Source organism: Podarcis cretensis (assembly GCF_951804945.1).
Source record: "Podarcis cretensis genome assembly, chromosome: 16".
In the NCBI taxonomy this organism is placed as follows: domain Eukaryota; kingdom Metazoa; phylum Chordata; class Lepidosauria; order Squamata; family Lacertidae; genus Podarcis; species Podarcis cretensis.
The window spans coordinates 1,732,385-1,759,818 of NC_137186.1; the positions used below are offsets into that span (position 1 = coordinate 1,732,385).

Sequence of the window (27,434 nt, forward strand, 5' to 3'; positions counted from 1 at the left end):
TGCATCTTCCCCTAATATAACACACTTTGGTGCTAACAGAATGCACACGGTGTCTCAGTTTGTGCAAATCACTTCGCTGGAGGAAGTGCTTTGCAAAATTCAGAGAAGTGCGAATTTCGGAGGCTGGGCCCCTGTGCTGTTCAGGGCTCACTGCAAGGTCCCCCTCCCCATACTGTGCTTAAAATTAGAACACAATAGCATTCTGCCTGCTGGGTCCAGGCCAAAGGGAGCCCATCTAGTCTGACATCCTTTTCACACAGTGGCCGACCAGATGCCCCGATGGGTAATCTGTGAGCAGGACCTGATTTCAGCTGGACTCCCCCCGCCTTGTGCATCGCAGCAACTGTTGTCCTTCCGAGACTCAAGTCTGAGCAGGAATTTGGTCAGGCCCCTGTTCTTACATTGGGGGGAAGAGATCGTTTAATTGCCCTGATGAAGGATTTCCTGATGAGATGCGACATCAGTGCCCGCTCGCACCGAACCCTCCGATTAAATCGTCATCTGGTGATAATCCGCGCCGTCCGGGACTGAAACTCTGTTCACGCACAAGAGAGAGAGAGAGTCTTTCTCTCTCACACACACAGAGATTTGTTCAGGAACTCAGTTGCTATCGAAGAGCCGCAAACAATAATTATGATCAGTTAAGGGGTGCTAATTAAAACTTGTAGCTGAGCGGGGGAGAGAGAGAAAGAGAGAGAGAGAAGGAGAGTGAGAAATCTCCAAGGACTCCGTGATGTGCTTCTCCCTGTGGCAGCTCCCCACCTCCCCAGCAGATGCTCTTGAGACAGGCAGGGCAAAGAGGAATCTGGCAGGGAGGAAATGGAGATGAAATGGGCAATGCTCAGAAAGAATGCTCTCGCTTTATTGCTCCTGACACTCGCCAGCTTCTTAACAGGTAAGTGAATTAGACCTGCGTGTAAGACACAGAAGATCCCTGGGGGATGGGTGTGGGTGTGGGTTTGTGTGTGGAGACCTGGTGTTTGGAGGTGAGGTGATTTAACAAAGGTGAGAGTGTATCTATTCCCACACAGCCCCGGCCACCCTATAGGCACAGCTCACTTGCCTTCAGCATGCCCTTGTTTGAGGTGGGCTGGAATAAAAACTTGACCTCGTGTGAAACTTTTGCTATGATTCTATTGACGGCTTTTAGCATATGGGACTATTGGCGGTTGCTAAATGCCCTCTGGGGTATCCTCTGCATCCTTTACTTGGGAGACAGCCCCACTGAAAATGGCATGGCTTACTTCTGAGTAAACTCGCATAGGATCAGGTTTGCGAGGAAGACTTCTAGGGTGGCTTAAAAATTGTGGTTCTGACTTGCTCGTTTTCACTGTTTTTGAAACGTGGGCATGAGCACACTTGGGGTGCTGCCTTGAGCATTTATTTCAGCTTAAAATATCTTCCAGCAGTAGGCAAGGGGCTTGTAGGCAAATCAGTGTCTGCTTTCAGCAGAATTCCCCCACTCCCCTATAATCATGCCACCCATATATCTCCTACTGAGCCTTGCACCAGGCTGTCTCTTGGTTCCATGGACTTACTGCCTTGCCGGATCCTTATTTATAAAAATTCAGTAACCAGATTCACATGTTTTACATGCATCCCTCACCCATGGCATAATGTGCTTGCATTTATGTTCTCAAATGCAAATTGCTTGGTGACCTTTTAGGTAACAAGTGACTAATAAGCATAACGAGTGATTGAATCGATAAATAACCTGGTCTGCATTGGGGAGAGCCAAAAGGCACATTTTACCATGCAATTTTCACACACCAGTTGTATTTACACTAACGTGCAGCTCCAGTTCATTTCAAAGTGACTCGCAACAGGATCACACCTGACATGATTTTTTTTTTAAATGATATTTATTGAAGTTTCGAATAAAAACATATAAACACAGACAACAATAAAAACATACATAAACCAACAAACCAAAAACAAGTATAAATTCAAACCTTATTTTCTAAACCTAATTTCCCCGACCTCCTCACACCTCCCCCTTCTGTATTCTAATCTCATTTATCTTATCAGCAAATCCATTCCCATATTTCCCATAGTTTTTGCTAATTCTATTCTTTTTCCTTAATCAACGCCCCTGCAAACCACTAATTTTTAAACCCATATCTTTCTAGCCTTCATTAATTTTATAATGTTTATTAAGATAGTCTTTAAACTTCTTCCAATCTTCTTCCACTGTCTCTTTGTCCTGGTCTCGGATTCTGCCAGTCATCTCTGCCAGTCCCATATAGTCTGTCATCTTCATCTGCTACACCTGACATGATTTTGACTGGACGCAGGTGGTGGAAATGAAAGTTTGCATCTGCTATGCAATGGCATGCAAAAGAACTCTCCCTGATTCTTGACTCTCTGATCCAGATTCTATCCTTCTCCATTCCCCCCCCCCCGGCAACTTTTGCCTGCAGAGGCAACTTGGTAGCAAAGGGGGCTGGATATTATTAGCACACAGCGAGATGTTACAGCTCCAAATAACTTGCACATGAGAGACGCTCCAGGGAGGAAGAGATCTCAGCTCCAGAAACACTTTCTGTAAGGAATGCAGGACCCGTAATGTGAAGTGTGTGCAGAATTAGCAGTTCCTCAGACACCTCTCATTTCATCTACTGCTCAGTTCATTCCTATTACTAATTCTTCGTATTCAGCCTGGGGTGTGTATTTTTTTTCTTAATTGGTTAGAAGCAGGGATAATTAGATCTGTTAACTCCAGTTCTCTCAGTTTTCCAATCTTAAATTGAGTCCTCCACATTTGTGCAGAAATTTGCTTTTTTTAAATAAAAAAAAAATCCTGAAAATTCATGTATTTCTCCATATTTTGTATGCAGTTTTGACTAATGTACAGGTTTTTTTGCAAGTAATTTGCCCAAACATCATGGTTCTGATGTATTTATTTATTATGCACACATTCCCCTAAAAGATTCAGTTTTGTAATTGTTGGTTGAAAAACTGCCTTGAAATATTTGGAGAAGTGAAAATTTCTAACGATCGCTGTGTTCTTACCCTACTAAAGTGCAGCTTATTCTTAGACTTACCAATTTCACAGTTCCTTGCCTGGGAGGCTGTGAGACCTCAAAAGCTTTAACCTGGAGGTGTAATAGCACCTTACCCATGGAAGGGCAGAATAGACATTTTCATAATGAACGATAATAGTAGCTCTAACTAATGCTCCGGGTTGGTGCAAGGCGTTTTGTTGCCTGAGGCACAAAACCAACATGGCGTCTTCCACCTCTTTCAACGTAGAGCAGCTGAATCTGATTAAACACCGACAGTAGGAGAGCATCTTCCAATGAATCCAAGGGCAGGACATGAGATGAGGGAGGTGCAAAACAGGCCATGAGGTAGACACAACTCTGTGCTTCAATTTAGGGGAAGAGCTGGTGGGTTCAGGAGGAAAAGCCGTCTATCTCAAATCTGGCTAGTGGTAGGGCTGAGAATGCCCACCCTGCTTGTTATTTGAGCTTTTCGAAGGAATGACGCAGACTTACTGCATCTCAAGGCCTCTTGACCCCACAGCTTACAATTATTTCCCCTTGCCACATATCTGAACATCTGCCAGTTGACCACCACCATTCATGCGTCTAACCCATGAGAGCACTTATAACGTACTATAGTTGTTAGCCTTTCAGGAAAGGATGAGGGAGAAATCCAGTTTCGTTCGTATTGCAATGCCAACTTCTGCCTAATTCACAATACACAAATCCGAACTCGCCTGCCCCTCAAAATAAGAACAATATTTCAAATTTTGCTGTGCAGTTCTCTAGCCCCAAATAGATGAATGTGTATAGTATATTTCAAATTTTGCTGTGCAGTTCTCTAGCCCCAAATAGATGAATGTGTATAGTATCTCTTAATGAAAACAATATGGGCGTCTCCCCACTTACATGGGGGTTATGTTCCTGGATACCCCACGTATATGTGAAATGGTGTTTAGTGGGGAACACCTTCTAAAAAAAACCAAACTCTGCCAAAAATCCATCAAACCCCACCACAACTGTTTCCTCCAAATCTGCTTTCTCAAACTTCAACTCCCCACAGGTTTCAAAGGTCAGTGCAAAGACTCATGGGATTGCAGTTGCAAAGGTTTCTGGGACTGCTAGCGTTTTCCTCACTCTTGGCAGGTGCCCCCAGTCTGCACTTTCTGGGAACAACTGAAGACATTGTTGTTCCCACAGACTTTTCCAGTTGAATAATTGGGTTTTTGCCATGAGTGTACACTTGTTAGGGCCTTAGTCTTGTTTTAAATGTACAATATTGCTTTTGTTTTTTTAATTATCTGATATGTAAATTGCCTTGAGATGGTGGTTGTGAAGGCAATTGATTGATTAATGGTAATAATAACAACCTTGGCGGATTGTGATTCCTGATTCTGTTAGGACTGAATATTACTAATCTGTATTATAAAATGTCACAGGATTAAGCAGGTTTAAAGGCTGCAGATGTTTCCAGCAAGGATGCCTGTTGTTCCTCAGATTCTCAATTTGGCCTACTGAGAGTAGACCTATTGAAATGAATGGACTGAAGTTAGCTATGTCTGTCACATTTCAATGGGTCTCCTCTGAGTAAAATTAATGTTTGAAATCAGTCCGTCTAGCAACTGCTATCCACTGTGATACCATAGAGAGAGTGTCAGACTGGGACGGACCTGGGAGTAACCTTGGGGGGCCAGTCATTGGCTCTCAGCCTAACCTACCTCACAGGGTTGTTGTGAGAATTAAATGAGGAGTTGGGAGAACCATGCACCCCCACCTTGAGCTCCTTGGAGGAAAAAAAGTGATATATAATTCAATAAAAGTGTATCTCATACTGCCCTGGGAACATAAATTTGCACTGAGGGTTGTAGGAATGTAAATTGCGCAAGCCACAAATCTGCACACATCTCCTTTGTGCTGCCTGCCATCTTTGCCTCTCAACGTTCCTTTCCTAAGCCCTTTATTTATTTATTTATTTATTTGTAATAATCCACCAGTTGTGTGTGTCCCCCCCCCCGAAACTCATTCCTCCCTCCAAGCCCCTGCTAACCAGTCATGTCTTTCAGCTTTGAGGACAGGGGATTTGCGGAGATTACAATGTTCTAACCAACTTCAGGATAAAATGGGATAAAGCTGTGATAAATGGTGGACGCAATTTTCTTCATCCCAGTAACCTACCCACCCCCCTCGTTCCTGCCTCCCCCATCTCCGCAATCCATCGCTTCCTTAAGGTGAACCCAGACAACAGTCACAGCGGAAGAAAAAAGGGATTTAAGGGCCCTGGGGAGAGGATTGACTCATGATGCTAGGATGGGGCAGACTAAAGAACACTAGAGAATGGAAGGCAGACTAGAGAACAATGTGGCCAGGCTAGACGGGACTTGGAGTAAGGCCGCTTTCTGGGTCTAACATAGACCTTGGGACAGACACTGGCTCTCTACCTAACCTACCTCACAGGGTTGTTGTGGAATGTAAATGTAGAGGGGGAGAGAACCACATATGCCACCTTGCACCCCTTTGAGAAGAAGAAGAGGAGAAGAGTTTGGATTTGATATCCCGCTTTATCACTACCCGAAGGAGTCTCAAAGCGGCTAACATTCTCCTCCCCCTCCCCAACAAACACTCTGTGAGGTGAGTGGGGATGAAAGACTTCAAAGAAGTGTGACCAACCCAGGGTCACCCAGCAGCTGCATGTGGAGGAGCAGAGACGCGAACCCGGTTCACCAGATTACGAGTCCACCACTCTTAACCATTACACCAAACTGAGAAAAAGGTGGGATGTCAATGTGATGGAGATATAGACAAACAGAGAGTCAGTCTTGGACCTGGGAGAACAAGGTTCAAATCCCTACTTGGCTATGAAGCTCACTGGCCATGACCCTGACAGCTTGCCTCTCAGCCTCACCACTGTGGGGGCTAGATGAGGAGGGAGGGAAAGAACCATGTAATAGCCACCTTGAGCTCCTTGGAGAGGGGAAAAATGGTGAGATATAAACACAAAGGAATAAATAAAACCTTACTAAAACAACCGGGGTGAGAGAAAACAGATCGCACCACCTGTTATTTGTTTCTGGTACCTAATGAAATCAAAGAAGGTCTCTTGGCATTTTCCAAAGGAGCAGCAATCAAAGATTGCAATTATTAATAAATAATAAAGAGAAACCCCCGGCAAATAGGATCACTGCAACTGACCCCCTCTCTCCTTTTTTCCCCCTTATCCCTCCACTTATTGATTTATTTTTATCTGAGAGAGAGGCGAAGGCTAAACCCAGAACACAGCCCAGCTCACAATAAATTTTGGCAGGCGGAAGCTGTAGGGAGAGAGAGACAGCTCTGATGTGGGTATTTAATCTTCTCTTAATACCAAACCACATCTGTTTTCCTCTTCCTCAAAGGGGAGGCAGCAGCAGGGAGGGGGTGGAGGAGGAGGAGGGAGACCTCTGGCTGTGATGCCAGCTGGAGAGACAGGGCCATACTCAGCAGTTTTGTCACACCACGTTACCCAGACGTAGGGGGCAATTTGACAAGTTTTGGGTGTCCTGGCTGGGGGAAGGAGGGGGGTGCCAGATTTCCCAGCATGTTGCAAAACAGCTTAAGAAAGAAAGTGTCACAGGGAGATCTGGGCCTGTGACATGCATGGAGTGGCTCATGGGGGCAAAGGACCAGGGGCACTGCTAGAAGCTTTGATCCAGATTCTGGAGAAGATAGAATGGGATCATCCAAATAGCAAAGTTCAGCAGTGCATGGCTTTCTCTCTCTCTCTCTTCCCTCCCTCCCTCCACCCCCACGTAGGTTTTTCATTGCCCAGGGATGGGGAATCTTGTTGTCCTCCAGATGTTGGGCTCCAAGCCCATGGCAGGCATCCCAGCCAACGGCCAGAGATGAAGGATGGGAGCTGGAGCGCACAAGCATCTGGAGGGCCGCAGATGTTCCCAATCTCTGACCGAGGGCAATCAGGTCCTTGAATCGCCAGTGACCTCTCAAGGCTGTTGGGATTTGTGTCACGCCTCTGCGTTGGAAATAGTCTTATTACGTACTCTCCTATTCTCTCCCCCTGCCCCAAGGAAATTAAGTTTGCAGTGGAGACAGGCGAATCAGTGTTGGCACAGCCCACATCACTTTCTCATGTGGTCGCCGATAAGTCCATTTTATCCCTTTCCTGCAGTGACAGGGTTGCTTCTGTAAAATCCACACAAAATTTTTGCTTTGGGTTCTATTTAAATCTATTGTTGTGGATTTAACAGTCTGGATGATGCCCTGAGCCCCTTCCAATTCTTGGGGTTCTGTGCCCGGCGAGGGTTGAAATCTAACAGAGAACTCTTTTGCTGAACTAGTCAGACAAATTTCTTTGTAAGACAATGGCCTTAGCTGGGTGCTTAGGTGACCTCACCAGTATCCCAAAAGAATGAGATAGGTTGCAAGAGCTACAACTAAGGGCTTCTGTTCATCTCATGATTTCTAGGCACAGATTGGAGAAGTTTTTCTCTTGTCCCTGCCACTTTCTCTGGGAAAACCTGCCGTTTACTGCTGAATTGGAACAAATGTAAATCTGCAGAAATCCTGACTGATTGATTGTCATTGGGACAAAGGAAAGTATAGTTGAGCCCCAAGTGGTGGTAGCCTCCATGCTGATGGATGGGCCTTTCCTTCACCCTCTCACCTGGCTGCTTGCTAGGAGAACAATAGCCTGAGTGTGGGGTGTGTGGTCTGAGCTAGAAGCAAGCTGGAAGCTGGAGATACAAAGAGATGTTGGCTCTGTGGTGGGTTTTGGGACTCACCTGAAAACCTAATGGGGAAGCAAGATCTGTCTTATGCCCAGGTTATATATTACACTACCCTGAACACCCCCAATCCGGTCTGGTCTCAGAAGCTAAGCAGGAGCAGGTCTGGTTAGTACTTGGATGGGAGACCACCTGGGAATGCCGGGCGCCTGCCCCTCTCTCTGATGAGCGGTGGCAAGAGCCCACAGGGTCCCAGGCACTCACACAGGGTCTGTGCTCCTTTAGAGAATCGAAGGCACGGCGGAAACTGCCGTGGCTTTAAGAAATATGGTTCATTCACCTATTTACACATTCAGTCTGCATGAAGGGAGTCCAAATCTTACAGTATAGTCCTTTCGAGAGGTGCTAGTACCCCACAGCAGCCCAGGTAGCCTTCAGCCAGCCTGCCCAAGATGGATCTCAGCTCTTTTTCCAACTTCTCCCTCCCAGCAACCCTTCCTTGAAAACTCCCATTTCCTGTCCCATCAAACACACACACCCTCCCCTTGGCGACCCTTCATACCCCCCATCTTTGTTCACACCTCAGGGCAAGGGGGAAGGAGTTCTCTTGCATTGGCAGTGGTCCTCAAAGGACCCTTAATGACCCTCTATTGCTCCCTTAATTGCCCTAGCTTGGCCAGGCTACCCAGGAATTCATCTGCAGCTTATATTTCTCTCTTGCCACCCCAAATAACCACAATCCTTGCATTCATTAATTTCTAGGGGTCAGGGGGATCCCCCCAAATCTACAACAATATATATGTGTTTGAATGGAACCATTTTGTTGCATTTACCCAGGTTTGGTTTCCTTGGAATGTAGGTCAGTGGAGGCTGCGGTCTCTTTAGTGGCAAAATCTTTTAAAACACATTCTCCTTAAAATAAACATTGCCTGTCAAAATGTGTGTTTTTAAATGTGCATCTCCAAAATATGCACTGTTAAATGTACTTTTGATATGTTCCTTGAGCCGAGATCTGCCTTGCAGCATTCAGAGAAGTGTGAAATAGGATGCATAGCTAAGATGCAACCTCCAGATATTCATTCAGAAGGGGCAGATCAGATCATGATGGACCAGCAGGCACAATGATCTAATGCCTGAAATACTGTATTTCCCCTCTGAAGAAAAGTTGCAATTTTGGGGGTGGGTGGGGGTTAGTTTGGAAGAAAGGGACGCGGGTGGCGCTGTGGGTTACCGGTAAACCACAGAGCTTCTTGGGCTTGCCGATCAGAAGGTTGGTGGTTCGAATCCCTGTGACGGGGTGAGCTCCTGTTGCTCAGGCCCTGCTCCTGCCAACCTAGCAGTTCGAAAGCACATCAAAGTGCAAGTAGATAAATAGGTACTGCTCCAGTGGGAAGGTAAATGGCGTTTCCATGCACTGTTCTGGTTCGCCAAAAGTGGCTTAGTCCTGCTGGCCACATGACCCGGAAGCTATACGCCGGCTCTCTCAGCCAATAAAGCGAGATGAGCGCCACAACCCCAGAGTCATCCGCGACTGGACCTAATGGTCAGGGGTCCCTTTACCTTTACTAGTTTGGAAGTAAGTCAGTTAAGTGGGGACATGATAGAGATGCATAAGATTTATCCACCATCAAGTAGCTTGAGAGGAAACTATGTCCCTCTCTCATGATACCAAAACCCAATAGGGCCAATCCAGTGAAGCTGAGTGATGGGAGATTCAGGACAGCCAGACAAAGGAAATGACCTCTTCACCCAATGCATAGTTAAACTATGGAATTCACAGTGTAATGATGGGCATCAACCTGGATGGCTATAAATAGGAACTGGGAGATAAGAAGGCCAGTGGCTACTAGCCACAGTGGTCATGTTCTTCCTCCATAGTCAGAGGAAGCAACGCTTCTGAATACCAGTTGCTGGAAACCACAGGAGAGGAGAGGGCTCTTGTGTTCGAATCCTGCTTTGGTTGGTTTCCCATTGAGACATCTGGTTGGCCAATGTGAGACCAGGATGCTGAACTAGATGGGCCCCCTTTGGCCTGATCCAGCAGCAGGTTCTTCCTATGTTCCTATGGAGCCTTCAGATCCAGAGGCAGTTTATCTAGATTCCTAGGTTTTTTGGGAGGAGCATTTGGCCATTGTGAGAAAATGAGGATGGATTAGGTAGATCCCCTTTGGCCTGTTCCAGCACCCAGGCTCTTTTAATGGAATTTGCAAAGATCAAATCCCTTCCCCAACCTGCACATTTTTTTCCTAGAAGCTGAATTCATTGGGAGTTATTTCTCAGGAAACCTGCATGGGATCATGGTGCAAGACTGTAAAAGGATGACTCTGGGATTTCTTAATTGCTCCCCCTGTGACAAGTGGAATGACCTAGAGCTCATATTGATCAGGACCCAAGCAACACCGGTTTACAACGATGGAGCCAATAGCTGTATTTCAGTATGGCAATGTGTCCAACTCATATCGATCTCTCCAGTATGCAATAGAGACCCACCAATAGAGAGCTAAGGGTCACCCACTGATGTGCCTATATTTTCATTCTGAGGTCTGAATTCTGCCTGTTTTTTCTCTTGCATAGGTGGAATGTCTGGTCAACACAGACTGGCAATCAATGCTAGCCAAAGATGGCTTGACTGGTGTGCAGGTGAATGAGCCTTTAACAGCACAGCCAACGTTCTTAGGTTCAATAATTATTGACTGAGTAGAAACATTGTAAAATTAAGGAATGTTAGAAGGTTGTTGGAATGAAGTAATATGGTTTTAGCAGAAATGATATAAAGGATTGGGTTAAAATTGACTTATTAATTGGTGAAAGACGAGAATTACAGTATATTAAGATAAATTATTAGGTTAAAAACAAAGCTGGAAAGGATTTGCTGAAACATTTAATTGAACTAGAATACTAAAAAGGGAGGTGTGAGGAGGTCAAGGAAATAAGTAAAGGAAAGAAAGCTATGTAAAGGTCTGATTTGTTTTTTTTTAATTGTTTGTTTGTATTTTTTATGTCTTTGTTATTTTTCTTTTTTATTGTTTCTTTTTGTAATTTTCAAAATTTTGAATAAATATTATTTTAAAAAAAGAAAGAAATAGAATGGGGGGGGGAATAGTGGTATGAGTAGATCCAGGTCTTCTTCAGAATTTGCCAGTGGGTCATCCCATTTCCTGTCCATCTAGGACCTTGTCTGGATATTTTTGACACAGCGCCACCTAGGGGAGTGCCCTCCTCTTCACAGCCACATGCCCATGTGTACCTAAAACCTCGCCCAGATTCTTGAAACAGTGACACCCTGTGGCCTAACTTCATCTTCACATCCACTGTGCCCATGTGTGTTTTAACTTATTCCCAGAACAAGACAAGATTGGTTAAGAATCTGATCCTCTGGCAGATGAATAGACTTTAAATAACACTTCCCCTGAAGTGTGTAGAAAGCTGTATGTGAACACGTGTTCAACGAAGTCTCCAGATGGTGGGCTTTATGACTTAATGCTTAAAAGGAAAATATCAGATTGCCCACAGGCTTTAGGTGGCTTTTGCTATGGATGATATTTCCTTCCTATAGACATAAAAATGTAAGGTTGTCATCATGCTGAAGCTCATGTGGTTGCTGATAGGGGGCTACACCAACTCCAGCTTCATGACAGAGCAGCAGGCAGGTTAGCAAGCAAGCAGTGTGGCCATGTGAGCTGTTTAACAGAAAGGGGGTCTTCAGAGAGGGGTTTGTCTAACTGCCCCCTGAAGCACTCTCCCCTGCATTAAACATGGCTGCCATGAGGTTTAATGAAGGGGGGAGGCACTTCAGAAGGTCAAACCACTCTCTGAAGTCGCTCTCCTCCTCCTTTAAAAGGGGTTGGTGTTTGGGGTGAGATGGGAGGAGTGGGCAGTGGCGTAGTGTGGGGGGTGCAGGGGGCCCCGGCTGCAACATCTGGGGGTTAGGGTTAGGGGGCGCAAATCCACGGGTTAGGGGGCGCAAATCCATGGGTTAGGGGGCGCAAATTACTTGCCTTGCCCCGGGTGCTGACAACCCACGCTACGCCACTGGGAGTGGGTGGTGGGGTAAACTCTGAGGGGAGGGGAGTTTGGGGTGAGCTGTGAGGGGATAAGTGAGGGGGCAGGTGGGGTATAAAGGCAGGGTGAATTGGTCAGATGTAAAGGGGGTAGGAGTTGACTAGGTGTCGTGGAAGGGTTGGCAAATGGAGTAAGCAGGGGCGGCAGCCCCTACTATTACTATAAACATAAAACACAGATATTTAGAACATTCATATCCAACTTAACGGTATATTCAATGGGAAATTCTTCTATTGAGTAAAAAAAGTGGTTGGCTCCACCCTGCTAGCTCTGCAGAGTCAGCTAGCTGGATTGTTGCCTAAAATATCATGGGTGTGAGTAGTATTACAACACTGGAGACTCAGTTTTCAATCAGGTTGGTGACCTACCTCTTCTGGGAACAAAACCTGTACAGTGGTACCTTGGGTTAAGAACTTAATTTGTTCCAGAGGTCTATTCTTAACCTGAAACAGTTCTTAACCTGAGGAGTGCTTTTGCTAATGGGGCCTCCTGCTGCCACTGCGCTGATGGTGCACGATTTCCGTTCTTATCCTGGGGCAATGTTTGTAACCCGAAGCGTCTGTAACCTGAAGCTTCTGTAACCCGAGGTACCACTGTAGTTTAACAATGTGCTGCATGAAAAAGTACTTTCTTTTAGACTGTGCTATGTCTTCCAACACTCTAAGCCTAGGGCTAGGAAGAAAAATAATTCTGCCCCACAAATCCCTATGTTTTGTGCACAAATCTCTTTTCTCTGATTATTACTGTTCCATTCCCTTTCTGTATCATCCTCAGATCTCATCTCTGGCCAGTCACACACCCCTCCTCGCCAGGTGAACGGGGTCCTGGGAGGTTCGGTGGCCCTCTCTGTGAACATTGGTCCACAAGCCAAACTGAAGGAGATCGAGTGGAGCTACCGGGCTGGATCTGGCCCAGCGCTGCTGGTGGCTTTGTTTCGGGATGGGAAATTTGAACGGCCTGATCCTGGTGACCGGTTTAAGCAGAGGATAGAAATGTACAATGAGACGCTCAGGATCAAGGCATTGGAGCTGAATGACAGCGGTGTCTTTGGGGCTCGAGTGAAGTTATTCCCAGCTATCGTTGAGGATCAGATCTTCCGCCTCATGGTCTATGGTGGGTCATTAGGCTGTATCCAGCTAAGTTATACTCCATGTTGACTCATGGAAATTAATGAGCCTGAGTTAGTCATGTCCACTCATGCATATTAAAAATAAAATAATCAGCAGAATTTCAATTTTTAGCCCAAGGAAATTGCCATCTCTCTCTCCCTGTTTTAACAGGAATAGTATACTTTTGTTTATTCAGTCGACAATACATAAACACCAGATACAGGATAGGGTTATCAAAGCAAGGGATCTGTTCACAGTATTGCAGAATTTCAGAAAGAAATGAGTGCCAAAACACAGCCATCCTTCAAAATCTGCACTTCTCTGAATTTCACAATGCAGTTCTTTAACCAAGTAATATGGACAAAAATGCCTAGCCTAGGCTGGGGTAGGTTTTCCATTTTTTAAAAATGCTAATATTAGTTACAGTAACACACAAAATGCATTTTAGGGAAAATTGCATGTAAAAATGTGTATATTAGGATAAATTCACACCAAAATGCTGTTACAACCTTTTAAACCGATGTGTAGAACTGAAATTAAGATTGGGAAAGTGAGAATTTGACAGTTTCCCCCCTCAATATTCAAAACAACCACAGTAGAAGAGTATGTGTATGTATATATATTTATGCACCCACACATTATGTATTTTTAAGTAAAGCAGAGTTGATGGGCAATCAAATGTAGTTCAAAAAAATGCAGACACTTTCGACTCTGCATTCATATTTCCTTTAACAGTTGTGGCCTAGTTTTGATGGCTATGGAAAGGATCTTGGCTGTATTTTCAGTAAGCTTTGGATTACTGAAATTCAGTAATCTTAGGATCTGCCATTAAAACAGAATCATAAAATTCATCTGAGTTTCCACAAGTGTGTGGGAAGCACTGTGGAGACAAATTGGGATCTTATATCCCTATGAAAATTAACATCTATGCACAAAATTAAAAAGGGAAATGTGTTAATTTCCTCTGGTCTTTTAGCAGAATCAACATCTGCAGCTCATTACTAATAAATATTTAGGTGTAGGGAGGAAATGGGAGAGCCAATTCCCCGCCTCCATTGCCCTTTGGATACTGAATTTATTAAAGCATTGCAAACTCGTGACTGGGATTTCTGAAATGCAGGAGTCTGCAGTTTTACTATGCTTAGAAACAGAGTGTAGATTTCATCTGGCTCCTGTGTGAGAGGGCAGAAATGTGATATCCTATTTGGAAAGCCCTGGTTCCCAATTCCTGAGAGGGACTTTGTGACATCTGTTCAAACTTCATGTTGGCTGACATCCACCACATATCATTTTTCCTCTTTCCCCATCATTGGCACCCAGAACCCGTCTCTACTCCACGGATACAGAGTCAGCTGGTCTCCAGCACTTCCAAGTGGTGCAATGTGACCCTCCAGTGTCTCTCTCCGGGAAAGGAGCAGGTCAACGTCACTTGGAGGAAAGGAAACCCGATCCGGGATCTGGGGAGCTCCGACAGATACCAGGTCTCCCCTGACGGCAAGACTCTCCGCCTCTCGCTGCTGCCTGCCTCCCTGAACACCACCTATTCCTGCACGGCCAGCAACCCCATCGAGCACAAGATTGTATCCTTTGACTTGCAAAGGATCTGCCAGAGTGGAGGTACAGATGTTTTTGTTTTTTTTAAGGAAGGAATTAAAAAAAAAGGAATTTCCCCCACATGGAACACTTTTCAAAATATTTCTCTTGCTTTTCCAGCTTTATCATCCACACAAAACAACTTATAAGTTATAAGAACTGAGAAGATTGATACACAATGATTTCTTATGAATTTCTAAAGTTTTTCCACTGAGCCTGTACATAGATACATTTATCAGTGAATTACTACATTTGGTATTGACACTTTCCCTGTTTTCCTTTGTTGGAGACCTGGGGCTCAGCAGCTCCTTCTGCAAACTGAGCTGAGCCTCCCTTGCAGATGCAATGCCTTTGATTTTCTTGACATTCGGGGCTGCTGTTAGGGCTCTGGAGTTTCTGATTAGACAGGCCCTTTTGTGAATGGAGTTTTGAACCTAAATGAATGAAGTTGTGGTAATGTGCAGCAAAGACCCCCTGTCCTTCCCTCATGGTGAGGCAAGGCTCGTGGTGTGTGTGCATGTGTATGTGTCTCAGCTTCTCCCGTCCAATTTCCCTGTAACAATGTTCCAGCAGCCTGTGTGCAGAGGCAAAATCATGCAAAGCCAGGAAGACAGATTTCCTGGCTTGCCTGACACTTAGACTTCTCCCTTTCTATTTCCTGATTCACCATTGGAGTTCCTAACCCCAAATTGTTTCCTTACCCTTCTCTGTAATTTCATTTCTCCTTGCAATAGCTCTTTCTCTCCTAGTTTCTCTGTAGCTTGTGCGTGGTCTATAAAACTATCAGATATCCCTCTGTCGATCTATTGTTTTTTTTTCTCTCTCTCTCTTTCCCTTTCTGTTTCTCCGAAACCTCTGCCTGACATTCGAGAGTCCTGCCTTTTTTGTGTACTTGCTGTGAGCATCTGGGTAATGGTCTACAGCTGCTGCTGTATTGCTGTTTTGATCTACACACTTGTTTCTTCCTGTGAGCTACCAGGAACGACACAAAAAGCAGCAGCAGGTGTTTGCTGCTGGAATTGTGTGTGTGTGTGTAGTCGATCTTGCAAGCTGGCTCTGACCTTCTGCACCCTTCTCAATCCCAACAGCCGAGGCCTCTTTCTCCAAGTCAGGCTACGTCGTCTTGACCTTCGTCCTGCTAGTGCTGAGTCTTGGGGCTGCCTTCTGGTGCTGGAGGATCAATAATGAAAAATCGGCAGAAGCTGGTGAGCCAAACATTTGTTTGGAGTATTCCAGTCCTTCCCCTACAACCCTAATTATGTCACATTTAAAGAAACTCACGAGTCACAGAACACTTCAACCCCTGCTGGTTGTCGGAACAACTTGGAGTTAAGTAATTTTACCCGAGTTTGCTTATTTCCTCTTCCCTCCCAGTCTACTTTCCTTTTGAGCCATGACTGTTTTAGGCTGTAAGTCTCAAGAGCAGGGACTGTTGTGTTTCTGTAGAACTGGAAGCTGCTCTTGGGAGGCTTTTTGACTGAAGAGCTGGATAAAACTTAAGTGAATAAAGAAATTAAATGGAGTGCAAGCTAAATGCAAGGGCCATCATCTTTTCTGAAACTCTGTGCCTTTAGGAACTCCTTGATGCAGAAAGATTTTGCCTGTGGAAAATTTCCTCATAAGTGTCTCTCCCTACTGGCAAAAACTTCCCCATGCTTAATAACAGTTGTTGCTGTCACAGGAGCAACCAGATTAGACAATATTTAAGTTAAAATGGAAGGGTGAGGAGCCTGAGACCTGGGGAGGAGGCAGATGTGCCCCCCCAGGCCTCTCTGTCTAACATCAGCACTGCTCCCAGGTCATATACAGTATTTTTGCCTGGCTGGAATCAGACAATCCCTCTTTCTTGCTTGGGTAGGGGATCGAGACTGGGTTGTGAGTCTGTGCAGAAAGTGGCCTAAGGCAGTGTTTACATTGGTTGCTCCACCCACTTTCCCTCTGGCCCCACCCACCACTGGCATGTGGCCCTCAGAAGGTTGCTCAGATGGGATTGTGGTCCTCAGGCTGAAACAGTCCCCACCTAAAGCAATGTAGGATCTCTCTCACACAGATCTCTCTCGATCTCTTTCTTCTTCCAAGTTACCATTCCAACTGTGCAAGTGGAGGAGAGCCCATCTGACCCCCAGTATGCAGAGATCCTTCGGAGGAGCCCCCCAGAAGGTAACAATAAGGTGAGACTGTCCTGAGGCCCCCCACTGGGCCTCTCCTCTGCTGGGTGGAAGCCCAGGTCAGCCTAGAGCTGTTTTGCAGAAAGAGGAATTATTTCCTCAAAAGCTTGGCTATGGACTCTTCCTTGAAGGCTCGGCTATGGGGGTCTGATGAACTTCAGACTATACCACTGCAGGACCTCACAGGTCCTTCTTTAGCTACTTGCCTATGAAGATGTAAAGGGGGGGAGGTTTGCCCTTCACAATAAATCCCTCGGCTTGACGGTAGTGGTATTTACAGTCTTTATTGTACAAGTATTTACAAAGTACAGAGTATCTCTTCACGCGTCCGAATCATCGGCAACAGATTCTGGGAGTGGGGGCTTTCAGCTCTGGCTCCAGCAGAGCAGTCTTGGTAATCTCATACGTTTGCGTTGTTCCCTACGCTTTAACCTCCTCCTGTCCTGAGCGGCTAAACGTGGTGTGCCCTCTCCCTCTGTGCCAGAGCTGGAGTGGTGCTGGGGCTCCCTAACATCAGGGAGTCCTGCCTCCACCTCTCCTTGCTCTCCCACACCTTCCAGTGCTTCCTCTTCTGCCAGCCCCTCTCGCTCCTCCTCATCCAACACAGGAGCCGTCTCAGCTGGCTCTGAGACAGAAGAGGACATTTGAGCCCAACTGCTGAGCCCAACAGCTGGCTCCATGACAGAAGAGGACATTTGAGCCCAACCGCTAGACATCTCTCCACAGCTACACAAACTGAGCTCAGATTAAGGGCCATAGCTCAGTGGTAGAGCCTCTGTCCTGCAAGCAGAAGGTCTCCATTTCAGTTCCCATCATCTCCAGATAGCGTTGGGAGAGACTATTGGTGTTTTGCAACTTTCTGACTTGTTGCAGGACCTTAGCCAGACCTAGCAGAGTAAATGCAGAGTTCATGAAAGCAATTGGCAACTGGCTGCAGACAGGATGGACGAAGCAGGAACCAGTAACTTGTAGTTTATTATATACAGTGGACTATTTACAGGAACAGAACATGGATCTTTAACTAGCTCTCTCTTACACGACTCACAACTCTCAACCTCCAACTCCTGCACTTGCCACTCTAACTAACACATTCCAGTTAGTAGGCCATAAATCATTATTCCCGTGAGAGCTTGATCAATCATGGAGCTGTCTCCATGCCTCTGTATCACCAGGCAGATTACACTCCTTTACATTGCCTTGGCTGTCGGCCAAACCCTAATTGATTCTGTATGAAGCTGCACATATTCAGATTCCCAACAGAGACCTCTGCCTGAAATCCTGGACAGCCACTGCCAGTCAGTGTAGACAATACTGAGCTACATGGACCAATGGTCTGATTCAGTATGTGGCAGCTTCCTATGTTCCCAAGTGTTGGGGGTGTGTGTCATTTTTATTCTCAGCAAATGCCACATCATTTAAAAACAAACAAACAAACAAACAAACAAACAAACAAACAAACTTCTTCCTTATTTGCATTTAGTCCCTAGGTCTCCGGGAAAATAATGCGGAGAGAAGCCCCCAGAAAGAACGGCTTGTCACGACTATTTACGACCAGATCCGAAGGACCCCGGACAATTCTTCTGAAGAAGTCACATAGGCCTGGTAAGCTCCATGATATTTTGGATGGGCTTAAAAAATACAGTGATACATCAGGTTAAGTACCTAATTCATTCCGGAGGTCTGTTCTTAACCTGAGGCACCACTTTAGCTAATGGGGCCTCCTGCTGCTGCCACTCTGCCGGAGCACGATTTCTGTTCTCATCCTGAAGCAAAGTTCTTAACCCGAGGTACTATTTCTGGGTTAGCAGACTCTGTAACCTGAAGCGTATGTAACCTGAAGTGTATGTAACCTGAGGTACCACTGTATATCAAATGGTGGTGATTTCCCCCCCCACAAATATATGCACCAAATATGTTTGTGTGTGATTCTAGCCATGCACCAGCCTCTCCTTCAAGACCTTCAACAAGGGAGAGCTCCAGCAGCTCTAGATAGTGTTCCCATTGTCAAACTGGTTCTACCATCGATACGTTTCTCCTCATGTCCAACTGAGATCTACCCTCACTCTAGGGTAGATCCTTTAATCTAGTAGAGGGGAAGAAGTCTGTCCTCTCTTCTATGGGAGAGCCCCAATATGCCATCTGATTTATAAATATAATTCTGTTTCCCAACAGGATCCAGAAAGAGGGATTTTGTCAAGAAACATCACCTTTGCAGGGGCCAAAAACCAAATGATGTGCCAAACCCTCTGAGCACCACTTGGGACTTGCCAAGGCTACTTTTTGTTTTTGTTTTTTGGCACAGAAGAGAAGAGAATATTTCACGGGCAAAATTCCCTTTCTTTCCTTTTATCGTGAAACCTTATTTTCTGCTACAAGCCCTCACTCCAAAGTTACTAGAAGTCCTCGCTCTGAAATGACTGGAAGCCCTCACTCCAAAGTGGCTTGAGGATATCTTGCTGAAGCTGAATCCTGGAAGGGAGAACGATCCAAGGCTTTGCAAACAATGGAGCAAACTATTCTCCAAAAGACCAGTCCATACAATGGAGTTTTCCACCTGCCTCAAAAGAAAGCAAAGAGGGGGGTGGAGTCTTGAGATATCCACCCAAAAATTGGGCAGATTGGCAGAGATTGAAAGATTGCCCACCACTCTTCTCCTGAAATGGAAACCATTGTGGGCAGCAGCAACATGTAACCAGAACCATTCTAACATGCAATTACATGGCTAAAAGGAAGACTCTGCTTTTGAGATGGACAAGACATCAATAAATAAATATTCAGACTCACATCCCATAAATGTTTTAGTAAGCCCGTCCGTGGCTGTTTGTAAGCAAGAGAGAGAGACCGTCTATGTATGGATGTGACATCATGCTCGGGATAGCATCTGTCATCCAACTGCTAGACCTCAATCTCTCCTTAGGTGTCACAATAGACTTCCCTTTGGGCTGCTCTGCATAAGAGGGTAGTGGACTCTTGACTGTGCTAGCAATCCTGACCTTGTGCTCATGATGTATCAAAGTAAATATGACAGCAAAACTAGCACTTCTACGTCCCAGTTTTAAACAAAACCACTGATTGATCATCCTGAATGAAGCAGTTCATGAACTGGGACTGGAATGAAGATGGGTTTCTGCTTATGGGAAAGGGATGGATGCAACAGGGTTTGTTTCCACATAAATATGATAGAGGAAAGGGTCCTAGCACAGGGACCGAACACCTGTTTTGCATGCAGAATGCCCCAGGTTAAACCCACAATAGCATCTCCAAGTAGACCTGGGAACATCCCCTCCCTGAAACCCAGGAGAGCTGCTTCCAGCCAGTGTAGACAGTCCTCAGCTGGAAGGACCAATGGTCTGAGTCAGCAGTATGCAGCACTTGGGCAAAGCGACGTCCCAGTGGTAGAACACCTGCTCCACATGTAGAAGGTCCCAGCTTCAACACCTGAATGCACCTCCAGGTATGGCTGGGGGGAAAGGCAGCGACCCATGTTCCTAAACCAAGGCTCCATTTCTCCCCAACCTATTGTCTGCACACTGGCCTTCAACTTTTCAGATCTCTCATATCAAGAGCCTTTCTTGGACCTGTCTGCGGCTGAACTCTAGAATGCTCAAAGCCTCTCTTTTTTAAGTTCCAGATTCCATCCTCTGCTGTTTGAAGTACTTCGGAGGGAGGGGGGAATTAATGTGTCCTGCAACAATATGTTGCAGTTCTAGATTCCAATCAGAATGTTACACTTACACACACACACAACCTCCTCACCCTGTTCTCCATTTTCCTTTTTGCATGTTCACTCTATAATCCTCATTTGGTTGATTCTCTTTTTTGGGGGGAGAAGGTGTCCCATTAAGTCTTTTGCTTTCAGGTTTTTGTACATCTGCAAACTCTGGGGTTCCCCCAGGCCTGGAAATGCCTCCCTCCTCATGTAGCTCACAGAGATCCTCTTTTAGCCACAGTCCAGTCAACACTTGGCCCCTGTGCTTGCTATTACAAGGTTGGAAGCTGCTCAGAAACCTATGCTGGAGACCTCTGGCTTTGGTGCCAGACATCACACTGCAATGGTAGGAGTGATCTTCAATGAGTTATGGGTATAGATTTAGGTCTGTGGCTGCCCCTTACCAAGATTTTCTCAGAGCCGAAGTGTAGAAAGCCAAGTATCTGGACCTCCCAGCCCAGCTCAAGGTGCTGTAGGACCACAGAAACCAACCGTGCATTAATTAGCTGGTCATTGTATCATATCTGGTCCCTGCTCTAGATCTCACGAGACTTTACAGTGTGTATCTTGGGCACCATGCTATGTACTGTGCTATTTGTCTCAATAACATTTGGTAAAATAACCCTTTGAAGAATGTTGTCATTGCCTGGTGGTAAAGGTGTGCGGAGATTGTGGTTAATATCCATGAGGTTTCGTATATTTTTATTTCAGTCTGCCCAAAGTCGGCACACACACAGGCCACGCAATTTCTTGAGCCAAATTAAAGAGGCAGCAGGTTGTTGTTTCAGCACTGGGGATGGGACAGCAATTGCTGCATGAGAAAAACAGCCCTATCTAGAAATAGGAAGTAACCCATGGCAGTCCACCCTCTCAGACCAAGTGGGCTGCAAGGGTACTTCAACACAGAACCCGTGGGCCACGCCCCAGTGAAGGTGGTGAATGTCCTGTTTGAGTGTCTGGAGGTGGTTGTAAGATGGATGGTAGCTAATAGATTGAGGTTGAATCCTAACAAGACAGAAGAACTGGGGGGGGGGGGGGTTGGGGGAGGGAGACAGGGGACAGGCAGGTGCAAGGGACTCCCTGGTCCTGAATGGGGCAACTGTGCCCCTGAAGGACCAGGTGCGCAGCCTGGGAGTCATTTTGGACTCACAGCTCTCCATGGAGGTGCAGGTCAATTCTGTGTCCAGGGCAGCTGTCTACCAGCTCCATCTGGTACACAGGCTGAGAGCTTACTTGCCCGCAGACTGTCTCACCAGTGGTGCATGCTCTAGTTATCTCCCGCTTGGACTACTGCAATGCACTTTATGTGGGGCTACCTTTGATGGTGACCCAGAAACTACAACTAATCCAGAATGCGGCACCTAGCCTGGGGACTGGGAGCGGCCGCCAAGACCGTATAACACTGGTCCTGAAAGACCTACATTGGCTCCCAGTACATTTCTGAGCACAATTCAAAGCATTGGTGCTGACCTTTAAAGCCCTAAATGGATTCAACCCAGTGTACCTGAAGGAGTGCCTCCACCCCCATCGTTGTGCCTGGACACTGAGGTCTACCTCCAAGGGCCTTCTGGCAGTTCCCTCACTGTGAGAAGCCAAGTTACAGGGCACCAGGCAGAGGGCTTTCTCGGTGCTGGAGCCCTCCCATCAGATGTCTAGGAAATAAACAACTACCTGACTTTTAGAAGACATCTGAAGGCAGCCCTGGGGAAATTTTTAATGTTTGAAGCTTCATTGTGTTTTTAATATTCTGTTGGGAGCCACCCAGAGTGGCTGGGAAAAGCTAGCCAGATGAGTGGGGTATAAATAATAAAATTATTATTGTTGTTATTGTTATTATTATTAGATTTCCACATTGTTAAGGTGGTCACAATATCATTACTATTATTTAGTATACCCAAGTATACTATTTAATGAAATAGATATAATTGAATACACAGTTAACAGGTTTAATATATATATTTGTTAAACAGATAGATAGATGCATGGCATGGAAATGCAGGAGAACCCAGAATCATGGTGTGTGTATGAGATTCTGACCCCTGAAATCCTGCCAGATAAGATCTGAGTGCACAGAACAGGAGTCAAAGAGACTCCAAAATAATCGCCGCCACCTCTCACCCCTCCTGCACAGTCACAATCTGGACTATTCTTCTCCTAGTCCGTCCTGGAGGGGGGAGGGAAGAGGCAGAAATTCACAGACCTGAGGTCCTCCTTTCTTATTGGGGTGTGTGTGTGTGTGTCTGTCTGTGTGTGTGTGTGTGTGTGTGTTTTGGATGTGGATCTTAAAAATCCAGATGTTCTTTTAAAAAATCTCCATCTTGCCAATCGAGAAACAGGAAGCTGAGTTTGCTCGTACCCACTAGGCAGGGTTTCCTGCACAGTCAAGGTCTACCTATGATTGCCCCCAACCTCTGCTGCACCTCCCCACCCCACTGATCCCCCTTCTCAAGCCCCAGTCACACCCTTGACCTGCGCACACTGGAGACAATGAGGGGCACAAACACACCCACCCCAATTCACCACCACCAGCAGCACCATTAGGTCTTTATAATATTAATAATATTTTTTTATTTATACCCCGCCCTTCCCTGTTCAGGAAACCGGGCTCACGGTGGCTAACAACAAATTTAAAACACTTAATTGAGTGCTTTGCCACTCTTGCCCAGCCCTCCACTCCCTCCTTCCTGCAACTGGTGGGTTGGGGGCAGGGCTGGATTTAGGGCAACACAACTGATTCTCCCACACTGGGCACTGAGCTAAGAGGGCTGTTGTCAATGACTGATGGCAATGGGTATGTGTAAGATGAATATCATTTTCATGCTCTCTGGCACCTGTCCTGGTGCACCAGAAGCAGTTTAGTCCTGCTTGGTACGAGACCCGAAAAGCTGTCTGTGGACAAACGCCAGCTCCCTTGGCCTGAAAGTGAGATGAGTGCTGTAACCCCATAGTCGCCTTTGGCTGGACTTAACATTCCACTGGTCTTTAACATATGTGGAACCTCCATGTGCTAGAAGATCAGAGAGTGGGAGAGGGGCTGCTGCCTCCGTGCCCTCTCTTTGGCATGCCATTTTCACTAGTGTATGCTTTCTTACACACAGTTTCTCCTAATACATACATTTTTTGTACACATGTAGTGATTGGAGAAGTGCCTCACAAAAACCCAAAATACAAAGGGTAGCTGCATTTCACAGGTAAAGGTAAAGGGTAAAGGACCCCTGACAGTTAAGTCCAGTCATGGCTGACTCTGGGGTTGCGGCGCTCATCTCGCTTTATTGGCCGAGGGAGCCGGCGTACAGCTTCTGGGTCATGTGGCCAGCAGGACTAAGCCGCTTCTGGTGAAACCAGAGCAGCGCATGGAAACACTGTTTACCTTCCCGCTGGAGCGGTACCTATTTATCTACTTGCACTTTGATGTGCTTTTGAACTGCTAGGATGGCAGGAGCAGGGACCGAGCAATGGGAGCTCACCCCGTCACGGGGATTCGAACCGCCGACCCTCCAATCAACAAGCTCAAGAGGCTCAGTGGTTTAGACCACAGTGCCACCCACATCCCACGTTTCACAGGTAAAGGTAAAGGGACCCCTGACCATTAGGTCCAGTCGTGGCCAACTCTGGGGTTGCGGCACTCATCTCGCTTTACTGGCTGAGGGAACCGGCGTACAGCTTCCAGGTCATGTGGCCAGCAGGACTAAGCCGCTTCTGGGAAACCAGAGCAGTGCACAGAAACACCATTTACCTTCCCACCGGAGTGGTACCTATTTATCTACTTGCACTTTGATGTACTTTATGAACTGCTAGGTTGGCAGGAGCAGGGACTGAGCAATGGAAGCTCACCCCATTGTGGGGATTCGAACTGCCCTTGCTGTTAAAGACTGGTAGTCATTAATAACTAAAGCATATCTCCTTTTTAAAATTCTGTTTTGTGGTTAGTCTGTTTTGAGAAAATCCTCTAGCTCCTGTATGAGGTTTCCAGAGGTCTGTAAAGTCCTTTGAAAGGTCTCTATCGGTTGGAGGGAAAGAAACGGAGGCCAACCAGAGTACAAGAGCAGAGCGGCTAGTAAGACTGATCTTTATTATTTGAAAAGGGGAAAGTATTGCAACAGGGTCCCCACTCAGCACGCAGGAGGGAGGAGAATCCAGAACAAAGGGAAATCAGAATGTTATACTATCTCCATGTGGTCTGCCTGACAGGAGCGTCAGTCATACACCAAAAATACATCATTAAAAGGAGGAACATCGGATAGAGTGACAGGTCAGTTCATAGGTCACAGGTAAGTCATTGATGCCTCCTCGGGTGTTAATACAGGGAGGCAAAGGGAGAGGTAGATATGGATGGTCTTCTGTCTGTGTCAGTTTCAGGGAATTCTATTCCCCACACCCACCCTGTGGGAGCATGAAGCAAGGAAAAACAGAGAGTCTTTAAATAAAGTGAGTTTATTCAATAAATTTAAATAAAAATGTGTTTATTCAAAGATCAAGGTGAGAGACAAAGAAATCCAGCCAGCCCCTCGTAATGGCATTGCTCCAAATGAGCTCCTCCCGCCTCCCTTCCTAGCAACAGCACTTCCCCTTACAGTGGCATCCAGGGGCCAATTGTCCCTGAGTCCTTTGTTCTTGCACCTTCAATGAACGCCGAGTTCTGGGAGAAGGTGGGTCAGAAATATTCTCCAGGCTGCTCTCTCCTGGCTCTCCTCCCAGCTCCCACCTTCTGTTTGCCTGTCTCTGAGCTGTGACCTTCCTCAACCACCTGCTGTATTTCATTACAGTGGTACCGCGGATTAAGAACTCAATTCTTTCCGGAGGTCCGTTCTTGACCTGAAACTGTTCTTAACCTGAAGCACCACTTTAGCTAATGGGGCCTCCCACTGCCGCCACACGATTTCTGTTCTCATCCTGAAGCAAAGTTCTTAACCCGAGGTACTATTTCTGCATTAGCGGAGTCTGTAACCTGAAGTGCATGTAACCTGAAGCATCTGTAACCGAAGGTACCACTGTTCTGCCTTCCTCTCCTCTGGAAGCTGTGAGAGAAGGGGGGATGGCGACCTCCACCATTCCTCCTCCTCCTCCTCAATCTCATTCCCTCCAGTCCCTGATTGTCACCTCAAGCACCTTCCTGCCAGTCCTCGCCTTACTTATCCTAATATAAATGGATAAACAGGTAAGGTAAAGGTAAACATGCTAGCAATTGCCTGCCCTTGTCTTTCACAGGAATCCGCAGGGGACACATACTTCAGGAGCTTGCAGGGCAGCAGCTGAAGAAGGAGCAAAAAGGTTTTTCTTGTGTGTGTTTCTTGTGGCTGATTAGTTGCTCTATGATTCTATTATTCTATGATTCTAGGAATGTGAGAAAGTAAGTGCTGAAAGGAGTTTGAGGCCTGGCTCTAGGTTCAACCATGTATGGATTTTTAGAATCATAGAATCATAGAGTTGGAAGAGACCACAAGGGCCATCGAGTCCAACCCCCTGCCAAGCAGGAAACACCATCAGAGCACTCCTGACATATGGTTGTCAAGCCTCTGCTTAAAGACCTCCAAAGGAGGAGACTCCACCACACTCCTTGGCAGCAAATTCCACTGTCAAACAGCTCTTACTGTCAGGAAGTTCTTCCTAATGTTTAGGTGGAATCTTCTTTCTTGTAGTTTGGAACCATTGCTCCATGTCCGCTTCTCTGGAGCAGCAGAAAACAACCTTTCTCCCTCCTCTATGTGACATCCTTTTATATATTTAAACATGGCTATCAAATCACCCCTTAACCTCCTCTTCTCCAGGCTAAACATGCCCAGCTCCCTTAGCTGTTCCTCATAAGGCATCGTTTCCAGGCCTTTGACCATTTTGGTTGCCCTCCTCTGGACACGTTCCAGTTTGTCAGTGTCCTTCTTGAACTGTGGTGCCCAGAACTGGACACAGTACTCCAGGTGAGGTCTGACCAGAGCAGAATACAGTGGCACTATTACTTCCCTTGATCTAGATGCTATACTGCTATTGATGCAGCCCAGAATTGCATTGGCTTTTTTAGCTGCCGCATCATACTGTTGGCTCATGTCAAGTTTGTGGTCAACCAAGACTCCTAGATCCTTTTCACATGTACTGCTCTCAAGCCAGGTGTCACCCATCTTGTATTTGTGCCTCTCATTTTTTTTGCCCAAGTGCAATACTTTACATTTCTCCCTGTTAAAATTCATCTTGTTTGTTTTGGCCCAGTTCTCTAATCTGTCAAGGTTGTTTTGAAGTGTGATCCTGTCCTCTGGGGTGTTAGCCACCCCTCCCAGTTTGGTGTCATCTGCAAATTTGATCAGGATGCCCTTGAGTCCATCATCCAAGTCGTTGATAAAGATGTTGAATAAGACCGGGCCCAAGACAGCACCCTGTGGCACCCCACTAGTCACTCTTCTCCAGGATGAAGAGGAACCATTGATGAGCACCCTTTGGGTTCGGTCACTCAGCCAGTTACAAATCCACTGAGTGGTAGCATAGTCAAGTCCGCATTTTACCAGCTTCTTTACAAGAATATCATGGGGCACCTTGTCAAATGCCTTGCTGAAAACAAGGTAGGCTACATCCACTGCGTTCCCTTCATCTACCAGGCTTGTAATTCTGTCAAAAAACGAGATCAGGTTAGTCTGACATGACTTATTTTTCAGAAATCCATGCTGACTATTGGTGATCACAACATTCCTTTCTAGGTGCTCACAGACTGTTTGCTTAATGATCTGCTCCAGAATCTTCCCTGGTATTGATGTCAGACTGACTGGGCGGTAATTATTTGGGTCCTCTCTTTTCCCCTTTTTGAAAATAGGGACAACATTACCCTCCTCCAGTCTGCCGGGACTTCGCCTGTTCTCCAGGAATTCTCAAAGATGACTGCCAGTGGTTCTGAGATCACATCTGCCAGTTCTTTTAATACTCTTGGATGCAGTTCATCTGGCCCTGGAGACTTGAATACATCTAAACTAGCCAAGTATTCTTGTACTATCTCCTTAGTTATTCTGGGCTGTGTTTCCTCTGCTGAATCATTTGCTCCAAATTCTTCAGGTCGGGCATTGTTTTCTTTATCGGAGAAGACTGAGGCAAAGAAGAGTTCAGCCCTTTCT

The 27,434-nt window shown here is 46.0% G+C and overlaps 1 protein-coding gene across 3 annotated transcripts; it reads left to right on the forward strand.

Moving 5' to 3' along the window:
• Window positions 1-368: 368 nt before the first annotated feature.
• Window positions 369-21,024, forward strand: LOC307205651 (SLAM family member 5-like). Of its 3 annotated transcripts, none has more exons than XR_013834048.1 (8): window positions 369-895; window positions 10,277-10,342; window positions 12,539-12,877; window positions 14,194-14,490; window positions 15,555-15,671; window positions 16,546-16,626; window positions 18,115-18,236; window positions 18,807-21,024. XR_013834048.1 is itself a non-coding variant. In XM_079958317.1 (8 exons), the coding sequence occupies exons 1-7, from the start codon at window positions 820-822 to the stop codon at window positions 18,229-18,231; spliced, it is 1,104 nt and encodes a 367-aa protein (XP_079814443.1). In that variant the 5' UTR covers window positions 382-819; the 3' UTR covers window positions 18,232-18,236; window positions 18,807-21,024. The 3 variants fall into 3 exon arrangements, 2 of the variants coding, with proteins under 2 accessions (XP_079814443.1, XP_079814444.1); XM_079958317.1 differs by having other exon boundaries at window positions 382-895; window positions 16,546-16,637; XM_079958318.1 differs by lacking the exon at window positions 10,277-10,342 and having other exon boundaries at window positions 384-895; window positions 16,546-16,637.
• The last annotated feature ends 6,410 nt before the right edge of the window (window positions 21,025-27,434 follow it).

Coding starts and splice junctions, on each gene's coding strand:
- LOC307205651 (XM_079958317.1), top strand. CDS start 820: ATGGAGATGAAATGGGCAATGCTCAGAAAGAATGCTCTCGCTTTATTG. Junction 14,491..15,554: donor AAGGATCTGCCAGAGTGGAG/GTACAGATGTTT, acceptor CAATCCCAACAG/CCGAGGCCTCTTTCTCCAAG. Junction 16,638..18,114: donor CCCCAGAAGGTAACAATAAG/GTGAGACTGTCC, acceptor ATTTGCATTTAG/TCCCTAGGTCTCCGGGAAAA.